The sequence below is a fragment of the Apus apus genome, chromosome 4, assembly GCF_020740795.1.
Source record: "Apus apus isolate bApuApu2 chromosome 4, bApuApu2.pri.cur, whole genome shotgun sequence".
Classification (NCBI taxonomy): Eukaryota; Metazoa; Chordata; class Aves; order Apodiformes; family Apodidae; genus Apus; species Apus apus.
The window spans coordinates 15,543,677-15,559,610 of NC_067285.1; the positions used below are offsets into that span (position 1 = coordinate 15,543,677).

The 15,934-nt window shown below is 35.0% G+C and overlaps 1 protein-coding gene across 4 annotated transcripts in view; it reads left to right on the forward strand.

The window, feature by feature from the left end:
* Window positions 1-15,934, forward strand: part of ADGRA1 (adhesion G protein-coupled receptor A1) — a 258,712-nt gene that overhangs the window by 224,071 nt on the left and 18,707 nt on the right. For all 4 annotated transcript variants that reach the window (XM_051618700.1, XM_051618701.1, XM_051618702.1 and 1 more), the window contains one exon: window positions 3,416-3,561. In XM_051618700.1, coding sequence (XP_051474660.1) covers window positions 3,416-3,561 — 146 coding nt within the window. The remainder of the gene's footprint in view (window positions 1-3,415; window positions 3,562-15,934) is intronic.

Here is a 15,934-nt window from a genome sequence, read left to right on the forward strand (position 1 = left end):
TGATTTGTGGGTCTCAACTTCTTGCTTTAAATTTTTTACCTGTGGAGGGAGCAAGGGATTGTTCTAAAGCTAAATGTTTAAAGATAATTAAATATTTGCAACCAGTGGTGTTATGTCCCACAGAGAAATTCCTGAATCCCTCTGAAAATAATCACTTTCAGTGTGGGTTTAATAGTTTAAATGGAATTCCAGTGCACATCCATATCCTCCTTCAAGTAGAACTGGCTGAAGAAGGACAATCTTATCTGAAATATGATGACATTTAAAAGCAAACAAACAAACACACAAAAAAGCCCCCAAAAACCCCAAAAACTAAAAACTTGGGGAAACAGAAATTTGTGTGCGAGTTCAAACTGATTAAGAGAACTTTTTGTGCCCAAATGCTTTGCATAAATATGTATTCTGGTCATTACCAAGATAACTGCATGGCATGGAACTTAAGTTACCTCTAAGGTACTGAAATGTATTGAAGGAGCACATAGAGACAGCATCTTCTTACTGCAGAAAAGCATAATCCTCCATTCAATAGGCTGGTTCTTATTTCCAAAGATAAGGGTTCTAAGAACACAGGTTATGGAAAAAATTACTCAAAGACAAGAAGAAAATTTTCACCATATAGTTGCAGTTATTAAATACATTTAGGTCCAATGTTGTCTTCAATGCATATGTCCTGACAGATCTTTTTGTACCATTTGGCCTCTCAGAAAACCCTTTTATGAATAAAGGTCATCACTTTAATATAGCCAATCATAATCCTTTGTTTTGTGTGGAAAACTTGACCCTGCCTATACAAGTTTCTATGAAATACAAAAGTTCTACTTATAGTGAAAATAGTTTTAAGTAAACACTTGAGAATTTAATTTGTATCTATTTATTGACCTCTTCAGATTTACAGAGGCACAAATAAGTAATAAGATAAATTTGTAACCTGGACCTTTAGTGCATAAACCTAAGGTTTACATTTACGTTAATAGAGCTAATTCAGAGTTTACAGAACAAAACTATCTCTGTCCTGTTCCCCTTTCTGTTGAGCTTTGTCTTCCCCTTCCACATCATGAGCTGGTATCTCATTTTTCTAGCATAGGACTCAGATGTCCTCCTAGCTTGAGAGCTAGAAAGAGGTGGTCCCACTGAAGGGGGGACAACAGAGTATGCAGCCACAGCCCCCAGGTGCAACAGTGAGGAAAATGCATCTCTGGGGCATGACTGATGTCAATGTGGAAACATGGGGCAGGAAGAGACAGAAGACCAACAAAGACCAACACTTTGAAATACCAGATTTTCAAGATAAGGCATGAGAAGCATTTCTTTACCAATTTTTATTAGTGGATGAGTAAGAGCAAAAATTCTAGTCCAGAAAGCATATTTTTTGATGGGAAGCAGAAACAAAATCATCACCACACAGAGAAAGGGTGCCCTTTCCTTTGGGATTTAGTATAAAAGCCCAATGCACCTTTCCAAAGTCCACATTTTTGTTGTGTCATATATGTTTTGTCACCATTGTCCTTCTAATCTGTCAGTCATGAGGAAGTCCTTTGTCATCAGGATATATATGTTCTCTTTAAGCAAGAAATGCAAATGGATTTATATTTTTTTAGAGAGAAAGAGGCATTTTATTAAAGAGTTAATCCAGAAGATTTTATAATTTCTGTCTCCTGTCTATGTTTGTTTGATTTGTCCATGTATCAGAAGGAACTAAGTTACTGAAATATGAGAACACAGTAAAGAAAAGTAATGTGACGAAAGGGTTGTATTGCAATAATGTTTTTAGTTCAGTTGCCTTCTTGAAAGTTCAATAAAATTGTTCTATTGTACTATATTTAGGAATCTCTTTCACTCAAGTGGCTGATCGTTTTTTTTATATATGGCCATATGTGTTGTCAAAATTTCATGTGTAGGTGCCTTCTCACAAGCAATTTAGCCCTGCTGTTAATATTCTTACATATTCTTGTCATAGTTGTGTAGAATAATTACAGAATATGTAGTAGCAGTGCTATGCTGAAATGAGAAAGAGGTTAGGAAACAAATCTCTAGAATTTTTCCAGTTTTCTCATAGTTCCCACCTCCCCCCCTACTCCTCCTGCCTTACTCCTTCTCCCCCTTCCCCAGCTCATAGTCATACTCACTGTGTCTCTACAGAAGTGCTGTAAGGAGCACATGAACTAAGTTCAGACCACACTAGCCACTGAACTGGCAATGTCAGCCAGCTGGTAGGACAAAGTTGTCTTGTTCTCTTATTTCTCCTTCTTTTACCTCAAGTGACAATGGCTATGAAGGCTTTATACTCCCTTACCTAATGTGTCAGACAAGTCCCAGAGAAAATTACAAAAGGTTTTCTGTTGATGATATTTCCTGCTATCTTCAAGTTTTGTGCTGTATTATTAAACAAACAAAATTAACGTATTCTGTGATTCTTTACCGATCAACTATTTTGTTTTAAGTTGAGCAAAAATGAACACTGGTTCAAATGAATCATTATAATAGATTTGTGTTAGATTTATTCAGCAATTCTCTGTATTCCTTAAACATTTATGTGCTTTCCAATTATAGCAATATTTTACTTGTCACTGCAAAATGTCAGGTTATTGCTTCAAAGGTAACCTCATTTTATATAATCAGATGGAGACTTAGCTGATGTAATAAAGCATTGAAGATTGGATAAAATTCCAATTACTGTTTCCATAGTAATGAATGACAATTACTAACATAACAAAGATGTTAGTATTTTAGAGGTGTTTTGTGCTTTATTTTACTTTCAATGATAGATATTTTTTGGAGACAAAATTATAAGAACACTATTGGAATTTGTATTTCTTTTTAAGGGAGGATGCCAAGATCTGTAATTTAATTTTAAAAATTGTGTAGCCTAGTTTATAAGTTCCTTAAAATATGTCTGGAAATAACATGGTTTCAGGCAAATAGCACTGATCCCATTACTTGATGTCAACCTTGGATATATGCAGCTGAGAGAGAATTACAGCAGAATATTCCTGAAAAAAGAAAGCACAATAGCAAGCAAAAAATTCTGATCTCTCTTTAATTTTTGAATTGCATTTTCAAGATAAGCTAACAAAGCTTACATCACAAACAGAGATTTGCATCGCTTTAAATCCGGGTGTAAAAAGTTGTACTTAATCAGATTCTTAGGAAACAAATGTCTTTACAGTCTTGGTTTCATAACATACCATCTGGTATCACTGATATTACCTATAATAGACTAAATAACAGATTCCGTCTGCTTTTTTAAAGTGTTTTCTCTGTTTAGAAATAACCTGGGAGAAAAAAAAAAACACTGATGCACTTACAAATTCAGTTTAAAAAATATGTTCGCTTGTACACATATGCAGTAAGATTATTCTAAAACTGTTCTACTCATCCATTTACTGAGTTGTTTAACTGTCTACTCTTTTTTTAGGTTGGCATAGTACTACATTATTCTACACTGTCTACTATGCTATGGATTGGAGTAACTGCCAGGAATATTTATAAGCAAGTTACAAAAAAACCTCAGCTTTGCCAAAACAGTGACCAACCTTCTTATCCAAAGCAGCCACTGCTCAGGTATGGAATATTAGCTATCCTTTTTTGTTGCTGTTGTTATTTATTGCTAAAATAGAAATTTTAAAACACTTCCATTTCTGTATTCTTTGCTTTTTACAGACTATAAATAGAATTGAGTCGCTTGCTGGTATATAAAAATCTGAATATTTATTGTATGCTAGTAGATAATTCAGGAGATGGAAATATGCAGAACTGGTGTTGGTTAGGTTTGGAAACCTCTGTTTGAAAAGGAACAATTCAAATGTTCCTGTTCGTTTCTTAAGCAGGAAAACAAACACAACACACCTGTTTTGGTTCTGGGTTAAGGCACTATTTAATCATCAGAAACTACTCTATAATGACTTTCCCTATACCCTTATCTATTTTGCTGTAAATCTTGCCCACACTTGTATTGATTGTTTAGTAACCTGAGAGCAACCTTTCTCATTCCATGCCAGAGATGGAATACTATTACAGGAGCGACTGAAAGTCTGGACTCTCTATCAGCTTTCTAGATGCAGCAGACTAACTAACGTGTCTCTGACAGCATGGCAGGTGTAATGCGGTAAACAAGCTAGGATTTCTGATTAAAGGCATGAGAAGATTTCATTTTGGACACAAAATATTTATAAAGTACCATTTATAGATGGATGTGTGAGGTTGTCACAGCTTGTTAGAATTCTATATGAAGATGAATTGTGTTTTGTTGTCTGACTCTGCTAAGTGAAATCTTTATTAACATGCTTAGTTTTCTGCTTTTTAAAACATTTTCTTTCTAGAGATAAAATTGATTAAAGTTAACATAAAATTTGTATAGTGAAGAGCCATTTTGAGCATTAGCTTTGTCAGGGATAAGGAAGACTACATCCTTTCACCAAGAGTGCCTGACTTTGCTAATCCATTATTTACTACAACACTCTTCACAGATGAGAATTTCACTCTCAGTTAATAGCTCGTGGCCAAGCGAATAATTGGCAATTTTCAAATGCTGGAGCATGGCTATTAAGGTAGAAAATTGGTACCGGTTATATAGACTCAGCATAGTGTGTTTTCTGCAAATTCAAATCTTGAATCTTAGATAATCAAGTGATGGAAAAGATTACTCTAATTAGAATTTTTGTGGTACCAGTCATGTTGAGGTTCTGAGACAGTGTAAACAAATAGTAAAAAATTTAAGTTTAGCAATAGAAATTGCAAACCTTTTTTTAGCTGCAAGAGATCATAAGTATAATTGTTTAGTAGTTATGTGAGATGATTCTAAGTCGTTTTTCTCAGTCAGGGCCTAGGCACACAGGCACTGAAATGTCTAATATGATTTCATAATGGTTAGTACTAGATTCAAAGTAATAAGAATCGATTTAATTTCATGTAGAAAATGGGCATAGTATATGGAAAATTAAAAATCACTTTAAACAAGAAAAAGCCAAACTCATAATTAGTAATTGTTGTTCTTTTAGAATGATAATGATAATTTTTATATGCATTTTAACTTTCCTGGTTTAAGTAAATTTTTAATCGGAAGTATTCTGTATCATTATATTTCCATAAAGTCTATTTAAGATGTTTATATTTCAGTGTAGTCATCTATAAGAAATGTTTTAACTAGACAGTGTTCTTGTATCTGTAAGATGATGTCAACCTTTATACATGTTGTGCCTCAGGTACATAAGAGAGAACATGTCTGTTTTTCTGGGTTTGAGTGAAGGAGTCTTAATTTTTATCTCCAGTAGATAGCTGAACAATATAGTTCGTTCAGATGGAGGTTGAGTTAAGCCTTTTTGTATGTCAATATCATCAGTGTTAGGAAGCACATAATGCAGTTTGAAAGACAGTTTCAAACAAGAGGTAGTTTGTCAGTAATTCCTTTCTGTAGCCCTACTTTGACTTGTGTTCAGGTTTTGTTGAACACAAATCCATGCATGTGTCAGGCAATAATTGTACACTTTGCTATTCTTCTGCCATCTTTTCCGGTTATGTATGTATACGATAGACTGGTTTTCCAGTTCACAAATGAGTGGTTTTGTATTTCTTCTATATGTACTTTCTATATGAGACATAAGGATAGCTTTTGTGAGTCAGTAATTGGAGACTACTGCTAAAAATCAATACATAAATCTCTGACATGGAATTTACCAAGAAATTTTAAAAATTATCTCGCCACATTTTTTTCGAGGAGCTTGATCCACTCTAAAAATTAGCTGAAGTAGTGAAAATAAATACCAAAATATCTAAAAGGAGACCTAGCCTAGTAATGGAAGAAGGAGTTTGTTTGTAACAGTTGCTTGTTTCTCTGCCTGCTATTTGCATAGTCGTTGGCAGAAGTAAGACAAATGAGGTACACTTGATCTCTTCCTCCTAGTTCTCCTCGAGCTGTGGCAAGATGTATCCTGTTATGTAAAATTATGATTCTCTATTTGTTTTCTCTATTTGTAGATAAAGTGAACAAACTTGAAATCTTTTTGCAGTGTAATTTTATTGAAACTTGTTCTTCATGGCAATATGATGTTGATTATTGCCTCTTTTTATACATTAATCTTATATGACACATTATACATGATACACAATGCATATATTTATATATATATTATATGTGATTTATATAATCTATTCATCATAGAGTTAAAGCTCTTGGGGCCTATCACTTTGATGGCTGAAACCAACTGGAACAATTCTGATATTTTTTACTAAATGTGCCTGGATGCTAATGAGGTGGATCTAATTAATGCATCATTGAATTTTGTGTATTGAAATGCTGAACCCTAGCGCTTCAACAGATAATGAAATTACTTCCTGTAAAATATACTCTCTGGCATTCGTAATAGAAATAAATAATTCTATCTGTTCATCCTCTGTGGGCATTTGTTAAACCTGGCAGAGTCTGGGTTTCTGGCTCAGATTTTGCCAGCAAAGACAAAGAAGCATGCAAGATTCAGCCCTTACTTTAAATGTACAAAACTTCCTATCAGCCTAAGCTGAGGCACAGGTAGTATTAGATTTTATACCTGATATGTGCATGAATTTTTCATGTGATGCTGGGAGCACATAGAGTGTTCGGGAGTACAGACCAGGCAGAAAATACTTCTGAAAGATATTCTGTTAAAATGATTCCTTCATCAACGACCTGGATGAGGGTACAGAATGTACCCTCAGCAAGTTTGCTGATGACACCAAGCTGGGAGGAGTGGCTGACACACCAGAAGGCTGTGCTGCCATTCAGAGAGACTTAGACAAGCTGGAGACTTGGGCGGGGAAAAACCTGATGAAGTTTAACAAGGGCAAGTGTAGAGTTTTGCATTTGGGGAAGAAAAATGTCATGCACCAGTACAGGTTGGCGGCTGACCTGCTGGAGCGCAGTGTGGGTGAAAGGGATCTGGGGGTCCTGGTAGACAGGAGGATGACCATGAGCCAGCAATGTGCCCTTGTGGCTAAGAAGGCCAATGGCATCCTGGGGTGTATTAGAAAGGGTGTGGTTAGTAGGTCAAGAGAGGTTCTCCTCCCCCTCTATTCTGCATTGGTGAGGTTGCATCTGGAGTATTGTGTCCACTTCTGGGTCCCTCAGTTCAAGAAGGACAGGGAAGTGCTTGAAAGAGTCCAGCGCAGAGCCACAAAGATGATGAAGGGAGTGGAACATCTCCCTTATGAGGAAAGGCTGAGGGAGCTGGGTCTCTTTAGCTTGGAGAAAAGGAGACTGAGGGGTGACCTCATCAATGTTTACAAATACGTAAAGGGTGAGTGTCAAGAAGATGGAGTTAAGCTTTTTTCAGTGATGACCAGTGATAGGACAAGGACTAATGGATACAAATTGGAGCATAGGAGGTTTAAGGTGAATATCAGTAAAAAAATTTTTATTGTGAGAGTGACAGAGCACTGGAACAGGCTGCCCAGAGAGGTTGTGGAGTCTCCTTCTCTGGAGACATTCAAAACCCGCCTGGACGCCTTCCTGTGTGATGTACTCTAAGTGACCCTGCTCTGGCGGGGGGGTTGGGCTGGATGATCTTTTGAGGTCCCTTCCAACCCCTATGATTCTATGATTCTATGATTCCTTTTCTAAAAGAGGGGGAAAAAAAATCAGTCTACTTTCATTTTTAATATGATCCCTACTGAGCATGATTGCACTATAAACATTTAAAATAAATAATAAATAAACTGCCAACTGGGCCAAAGATTGGTGTTGAGGAGACAGGTAATTAAATTATCTTTCATCTCAGGGTGAGGTACAGATATGTCTCCTGACTTCCTCCATCCTCTTTTGCTCAATGAGCATCTTGCAAGGTAACGAATATGGCAAACTTCAGTCTAACAGTGAGTCCAATATCTTATATCTGTCATGAAAAAATATCCAATATGTATAAATACAGTATAGAATCAACTGCAAAACGGATAACTGTTGATGTCACTGCCTCTGGTAAACTTCATCTTATTTATTATGTAATGTATCTTGATAAGCTTTTAAAAAGGTTCTTACTAAAATTGTGGCACTTGTAGGTAAAGTACCTCATACAGTGCCTTAGAAAAACTGTGTATCTAGCTGTATTAGCAATTTAGGAATGGATTGTGTGTCCTTCCCTTTTTATTCAAGGCTTAGTACTATGGCTATTAAAAATTATCATAGAGAATTCAGGAAGATCATAACTCAGGCAAATTAGATCAGTTTTTAGCAACACACTCAGGGCATCTACAGTCAATATAGCTGGTTTCAATTCCATTTTCTTATTGTTTTTAACTTCAAATAATTTTAAAAGTAAAGAATATTTTTTAGAATGAAAAAGCTGTTTGCATATTTCATATATTTTGTAGTCTCAAATGTTATTTAAAAACTGTCTTTTAACTTGCACACAGAGCACAGCTAGAAACAGTAGGTTAGAAACAGTTCAGTTGAACTGTAATATCTGCTAATGGATGTGCACCTGCATACGTGTCCCACTTTATCTGCTGCTCTGTATCAGTTCGTATATGGCTGAGTGCATTATCCATACACTTATAGAATATTGAGGGATGTCTTAGAAGGAGCAACAACAGGGATGGGATCTTCCTTATGGGCTGCGTTTATGGTGTAGCGATGACTAACAACCTACACCCTGATCACATGCATGTGCAAGATGTGATAGTGCTTCACTTGCATCCTCCCCCTCTCCTGTGAATGCGGCAGCACCTCTCCACAGTTGCTCCGTGGCTCATTATTTCTCTCAGCTACTCGGACATTAATCTATAGTATCCAGCTGAATAATGCCTAAGTATCTTTGGAATGTTGAATTATGTTAGATTCTTTCACGGAAAAAAGAAGAAACTGTGCTAAACTTTCACATTCCGGAAAACTCTCTCCTTCAGTTTGTGTAGGCAAATCCTGTGATGAGCCTCTTCCCTCTAACTGAGGAGATTTTACAGACTTGCATGATGCTACAGGGGTCATGGCATCTGCTTAATGCTTTGCCCATAGTGTTAACCCTACTTGTCTCAGGATGAACATATAGATGCTTGAGTTGAATTCTAACAGGCTGGAAAACCACTCATGGGCACAACTGGATTTGCTGCTATATACCATTGCATTTGCCTAACTGTAGGTCCCAAGAGAGCCTGGTCCAAAGTGTTGTGATTTCCATCACAAATTGATGATGTGGTAATTTTAATTGAATAGATTATGAATAAAGCAGGCTATTTCCTAAATTTGAGTTGCACACAATAATCACGATGTCATTTAAATTTGGCACATTATGATGACATAAGTCTTCTTATATTTAGTTTTTGAAAGAGTGATTATGTTCTTTACCAGAGAAAAACCTAGTCTACAAAAACCTAATGGTTTCTAATATTCCTGAGGTTGAATACTGTATTTGTTACTCTCAGGGTCTAGAAAATTTCATCTCTCAGTTAAAACAAGTTACCTATAATTTGTCACAGCATAATTAGCAGTGTAATGGGGGATCAAAATTTGACCAAGGTAACAAATTCTCTATTAAATGTGAAGTTTGCCAAATATGTAATTTTCTTGGCCATGTTCTTGAGTGTGAATCATGTGAAGTGACTTAATTTACATTTTGAAAGACACAGACATTACTTGTCCCCTTGACACCAGCAGCTCTGAAATGCAGTTAAGTTCTAATGCATTTTTCATTAGCACTGGCTGTCATGAATCCATGTCTTGTATCAAATAATAATTGAGAGAGAATGAGAGAGAAAGAGGTCACATGAAAAGCACTGATCACAGTCCAATGTTTTCTCCTTTTTGGTATGCCCTTAAATATTATTTTCTCTGATCTTCATCCATGGAAGACCATTTTTCCTTCCCGCACTGAACATACTAAACTCCTCTATAAATTGAAGTTTAGGGCTGATTTTTCCAAGGGGTTAACTGCCTTTTCCAGAACAACACTCTATAGTTTATATATGTTAAAATAAATGGGAAATTCTGCCACAAGGGCAGAATTCTTGGAAGCCCTGAGGAGACCTCTCTAGTTCAGTCTCTGCTGTTAGCATAGATATAGTTCTGTTGTTGCAGAGTAAGTAAAAGTGATGTCTTCTTGTGAGTAAATTTTTTACCAGTTAGATGAACCACGGTACAGTAGGCCAACACTCTCACTGAAAATCTGCTATACAGTGCCCAAGGGAGTTGGCTATAATTTAAATACTCAATTGCACCCTTTGCTTAGAGGACAGAATATTTTTATGTAGGCAGAGTCAGTTATCAGGAAGTTTTATCTGGCATTATCATCAAGGCTTCTTCTTTTAGTTATTGGAAATTAAGACTAGAAAGTTGTATTTTCCACTGTATATTTTTAGATAATTTTGAAATTGTGCTGTAATTACTTTGATTCAGTATTGAACAAGAGAAGTTTTTGCAATCCTCCTATGTTGACAGGACTGTTTGTAGCCTCAATACCATAAGTACCTAAAAAGAACATAGTATGTAGCAGCTGCCTTCATACATATTATCTGCAAATCTCTATTCCCATATTTCTTGTTTCAATATGATGAAATACCATTTTAAAAATTTATGCATTCAATAAAAATTGAATGCAAGAGAAGGCATGCTTTCTAGCTATTGTTTTAGTTTTATCCACCAAAGTATGGTTTATGCTTAACATTAAAATAGCTAGTATATTATTATATTGGATATGAAAATAATCTGGGGATAAGAGCCATTTCAAAATTTTAGTATGTTTTAATTATTGAGCTAATCTTTTGAACAATGCTGTATTCTGAAGACAATTTTAGTAATTCTGGCTTTCAAAGATGACACAGCTAATGATACAACAGTGTCACCAGAAATGCTTGTCTTATCAGTCGGACCTTACTGTGTCTTATCAACCCACCAATTTAGGAATGTTCTCAAGTTTTGTGCCACCTGAGGTATAAAAGCTGTTGATATTACAAGCTGTTTAATATGATCACACTTAAAAGGCAGATATATGGTCAGTTGAAGTAATGGATTATAGCCAGAGCCATTTTATTGCTAGCTTAATGTAACTGAAATTTCTGGAGTGGAAAAAGGTATAAAATAGTAACAAGGGAAACATTTCCATGAATTCTTCTTATTCCATTACAGCCTGAAGCTAAATGCATTTACATCATATGGAGAAAAATTATCTTAGGTCAAAGAAAATGTTTAATTCAGCTTTGAATTAATTGTTCCACACAAGAACATTTTCAGTAAAAACAAAATGTTAAAATATTAATGAGATTCACAGTAGCAATATATTGTCAGGGGTACACTGAGAAAGAAGCTGCGCTTTGTGTGGGCCATGTAAATATTCATTGCAAGCAGCACTGGATTGCCAGAGAATGGTGTCATATTGTGGAGGTACTTTTCAGCCTACTCTGAATCAAACAAGAAGTGATTAGAATTTTGGTTTCTCCACCTTCAAGGGGAGTGGCTGAATTGTTGTTATTTACAACAAAATGGTAGCAGAGCACCTGCTTTACTTTTATTTTCACTTCATCTAGCTTGTGAATCAAGCCTCAAACTGGAAGTATTTCCAGTTTGTTCTCAGTTTCCAGTTGGAAAAATTATTCTTTAAGTCTGATCTGAATGCACTATCAAATGCTATAATTGAATGATGCCTGGAACAGAGGTTCCTCTTTGTTTTGATTTGATTTCAAGAGTATATTACAATCAAAGTAGAAAAAGGATTTGTTAATGCCGTAACTAATTACCTAAGGTATAGGCAAGATACAGACAATGTCAACACTTTCCAGAGCAGAAATCAGGCCATACCAAATCTTTAAGAAATGTCAAGATAGAAGGTGAAGTTTTAGCTTCTTTGTTTAAAGAACTATGTCTGAGTCACTTAGCATAGACAAATAGAAATGGTTGATGGTTATTGCAAAAGAAATGTATGTCAACGTATTACACAGCATTAAGCAGCATAGCATGTGACATGTTGAGACTTTGAATTGAAACTCTTCCCAGTTGCAAAGCTATTGACAAATACAGCCAAAAAAGAAAACTACAGCATTTGAGTGATGTCTGGTCATTTAATGAGGGAACTATGGTCTTGGGACTTGTTAACCATTTCTATCATTTGCCAGCTTGCGAAGTTGTGAGCTTCAGGGAAACTTACGATTCCTGTGATATTTTCAGATTTGAAAAGCTGTAACTGCTGATCTGCAGAACTGTATTAGTTGAATTTTCCAGCTGTTTTTATCATGAGTTCACATCTAGGTATTTCCTGGAAATTCAGAATTCTAGTCACGCTATTCCTTGCCACACTTTCTAGAATTCAAGCTAGTCATATACATAATTGTAGAGGATAAGCTAGAAGGTAGGAGCTTGATAAAATGCTCCATGCTTTGATTTGGTGCTCCAGGCAAAATGTGAAATGCTGATTGGAAATTTTGCAAGTTCTGAAAATCCTTGAAGATAAATATATTCAAACTCCAATGGGGGCTTTGTAGCAAACTATCAGACTTGAAAAGGCTAAGTATTTTCTCAGATGATTCTCTGCTGTCATATAGATTAAACTTTTATTATACAAAAAGCTGTAAAGAGAAATGAATAAGATAATTTCTAATGTGTTTGTTGCCATAGTATGGACAAAGAACTAAGTGTTCCTATCTGCATGTATTAATGTTCACTGCAGTTACAGAAAAGGCTATCTGACTTTTAATTGTGGATGACTGTAGTTATTTATTGTTAAGAAAATTTAAAAATTAATCATTTTATTTAAGCAAAGCCAGAGTCACATTTCTTACAAATTCTTTCTTATGAAAATTGTCATGTGATAAAGATGGAACTTAAAACTTGTTACGGTACACATCTCTTACAAGTGAATGTCTGTATACATCCAGCTGTAATGATAACAGCAATGTTGCAAGAAAAAAATATTGTTTTCAAAACTCTATAAAAGTATAGTTTAGAACTTTGAGCAGACTTTGGACCAATTTTAGTTGTCCTTCAACTGCTAAGGTTCTAAGTAGTGAACAAGTATTGAGGAACAAGGTGTATATGTTTTAGAGTGAAAGAGCTCATTGTTCAAAGCTGGTGCAGAGTTTTGCCTTTTGCTTTTATCATCACTTTTCCTTTTAGCATAAACAGAAAAATAAATCACAGTGGTTAGGTTAGTGCAGTCTCGAAAATTAACCTTCTCCTATGTAACTTCTGTAATTTTAGTATTCTGAGTAAAGCTTAAGGTACATACTTGGAATCACCTCCAGAGTAGATAGAGCCCTCATACTTTAGATTAAAAGGCAGAAGACCAATGTACAGACCTTGGGAGAAGTGTAGAAAGTCTCAGAGATCAATCAGACTCTAACACAAGAAAGAAGTCATGATGACATCCAAGATGGTGATAATATTAATAAAGGAAATTAAAATGGAAAAAGCTGGTCTGCAGTAAATTCAAGTAAGGTAAAAAATTTATCATGTAGCTTAAAAGTCCATATCTATTATTATCTATATTCTGTAATTTGTGTTTAAACCCTATTGCTGATCCTTCTTAATGAAATAGTAAATTACCCCTTTGTTGGTGACACATACCCCTTGAGAAGTTCCACAGTTGAAAGGCAGAAAAGGAAAAAAATAATATCTGTGCAGTACTATCAGAAAAATAATGATATTTCTTATTCTGTTTAGAGCTTGACTTTGTGGACTCGTGATTTTGTTTGAAACTCTCATCCGAGACTTTTTAAAGAAAGCTTCTAACTCCTTATTTGGAATGATACTTGTACACATGAATAAAGAAGGGATAGATGAACTCAAATCACTTGAAAGTTGTTGACCCTCACTGCTAGTTATGAGTGTTACTAACAACAACTTTGATAAGAGGTTTAAAATATTTTAATAAAAAATTCTGAAATTACTGTAGACAGGAGAATAAATAGTAACCTGAAGTTGCAGTAAAGGGTAAATAGGTTGATATTAGAAAAATATTTTAAATTATAAGAATAGTTTTCAAATAAAACAGGTAACCTGGGAGGTTGTGAAAACTGTCATAAGCAATTTGTTAACATAGATTAAGTAAACTCCAGGCAGGCATGATAAATCTTTAATGTGATGCAGCCTCAGAGCTTTTGAATGACCTCCTGATGTTCATTCCTGCCCTACAATTCTGTTATTCTTAAAACAAGCATTTTTCCTAACAGTATTCTTTTTCAAACCTTTATTTACTGGTGAATTTCTACAGCCTTGTTCATCTCTTAAAAAATTTTATTTTATTTTGCAAGCAAATTCTGACAGAAGAGTCTTTGAAACTAATGTCTTCCAAATGTACCTTCATGTTTGCAAATGTTATGAGTCTTGTAGAAACTGGCTGCTGATCTGTCAGTTATTTCTATTCAGGTACCATGTTACTATATAAAACATAAAAAAAATTAGTCCAGCTTCTGCTCTGAAAAGTCCACACTCACAATGGATTTTCAGCTAATCACTGGGAGTTACACATATATAATCACAGGGAGATTTTAGACCATAGCTGTAAATTATTCCTTACTGCTACTTAGAAATAAAATCCGATACATTTCCTGGTATTTTAGTTTTACAGATTAAAAGAAGGTAAATATATAATATTTAATATCTCTTAGGAAAATAAAAGTCCAGTTTAAGCTTTCAGCATATATGGATTTAGTATTCAGAAAAAGGGGTGATGTCTTTATCATTTTTGGATTACAGTTGATACTCAGGGGATCATTCAAGATTTTAATAGTTTATCTGAAAGTGAACATTGGCTGAGGTTTTCTGTGAAAGAAAGCCTGAGCCCATAATATACCTGACTTATTTATCTATTAATTATGAGAGATACCTATTTACTATTGATTAGGATGTAGGAGAACTATGATTACTGAAGATAATTTTTTTTTGTTTTTCAATGTTTTTGAGTAATTCCAAGAAACTGGAGATTTTGGAGAATTGCCTTCAAATATTCTATATTATTTTTGTAGAAAAAGTATGAAATGTAAGGATTTCCCTCTTCCACTGTGCCTTGACTGATCCAAGTAGTTACGTTGTAGATCTAGATAATCCACCAGTAATATTATCCACAAATTTATACTGGTAAATCTCTGAGCAGATAACAATTTCTTCAGACATAAATATTCCTTTCTTCAGATATAATTATTGCTTTATCTCCCAATATTTTACTTTTACAATAAATATTTTATAGATTGATTATGGAGGGTCCTTTAATTTGTGGAATTTGCTAACCATATTAGTCATGAGTGGTCAGTCATAGGATCTTTCTGCTTCTTCATATTAGATGAATCTACAGATATCTTCAGAAAAAAAACAACCTATACAGTCAGAGTTCATTTCCAAGAAATGTACCACTTTGGAATTTGATTTCTTGGATTACTGATGTCAGTAAAACTCATGCTTATGAATCAAAGATAAGGAGCAGGAATCAAAGGTAAATTACTACTACTGCTATTTTCAGAATAGCTACCCCATGCTGGCTATAAATCATATGTAAGGCATTTTGGAGTATTTAATAAGGCATATGATAATTTTGTTGTTGGCTCATATAAGACTGACAGTAAATTTGTCAGCTCATAGACTCTTAGTCTTCCATTAGTGACAGTGAAGAAGCAACCAGTCAGCTATATTCCCTCTTCTGGCATTTAAGAGTGTTTTCCAACTGGAGAGAACTCTCTACTCCTTTCTGAGCTTCTGGCATTGCCAAATCTGCTAACAATCATCTTACCTAGCAAAGATAGGCAGCCTCATGACCTGGAAAGTTGAGCAATGAGGTGTTCTTACAGTTTTGTGAAGATGGCAATGACTGCTCTTTGTTCCTTTTCAGATCTCTTTTTCTGCATTATTACCACAGTAACATTCTGGAAATTACCTGTAATTTCTAGCTTTTAACTAATACTTCTCAATTATCATTTCTTTATAAAGGTAACTCCTCTATCTCTGCTCATCCTTTCCTTTCAAATTTTCATGATAATTTCTGGCTGAGTGCTC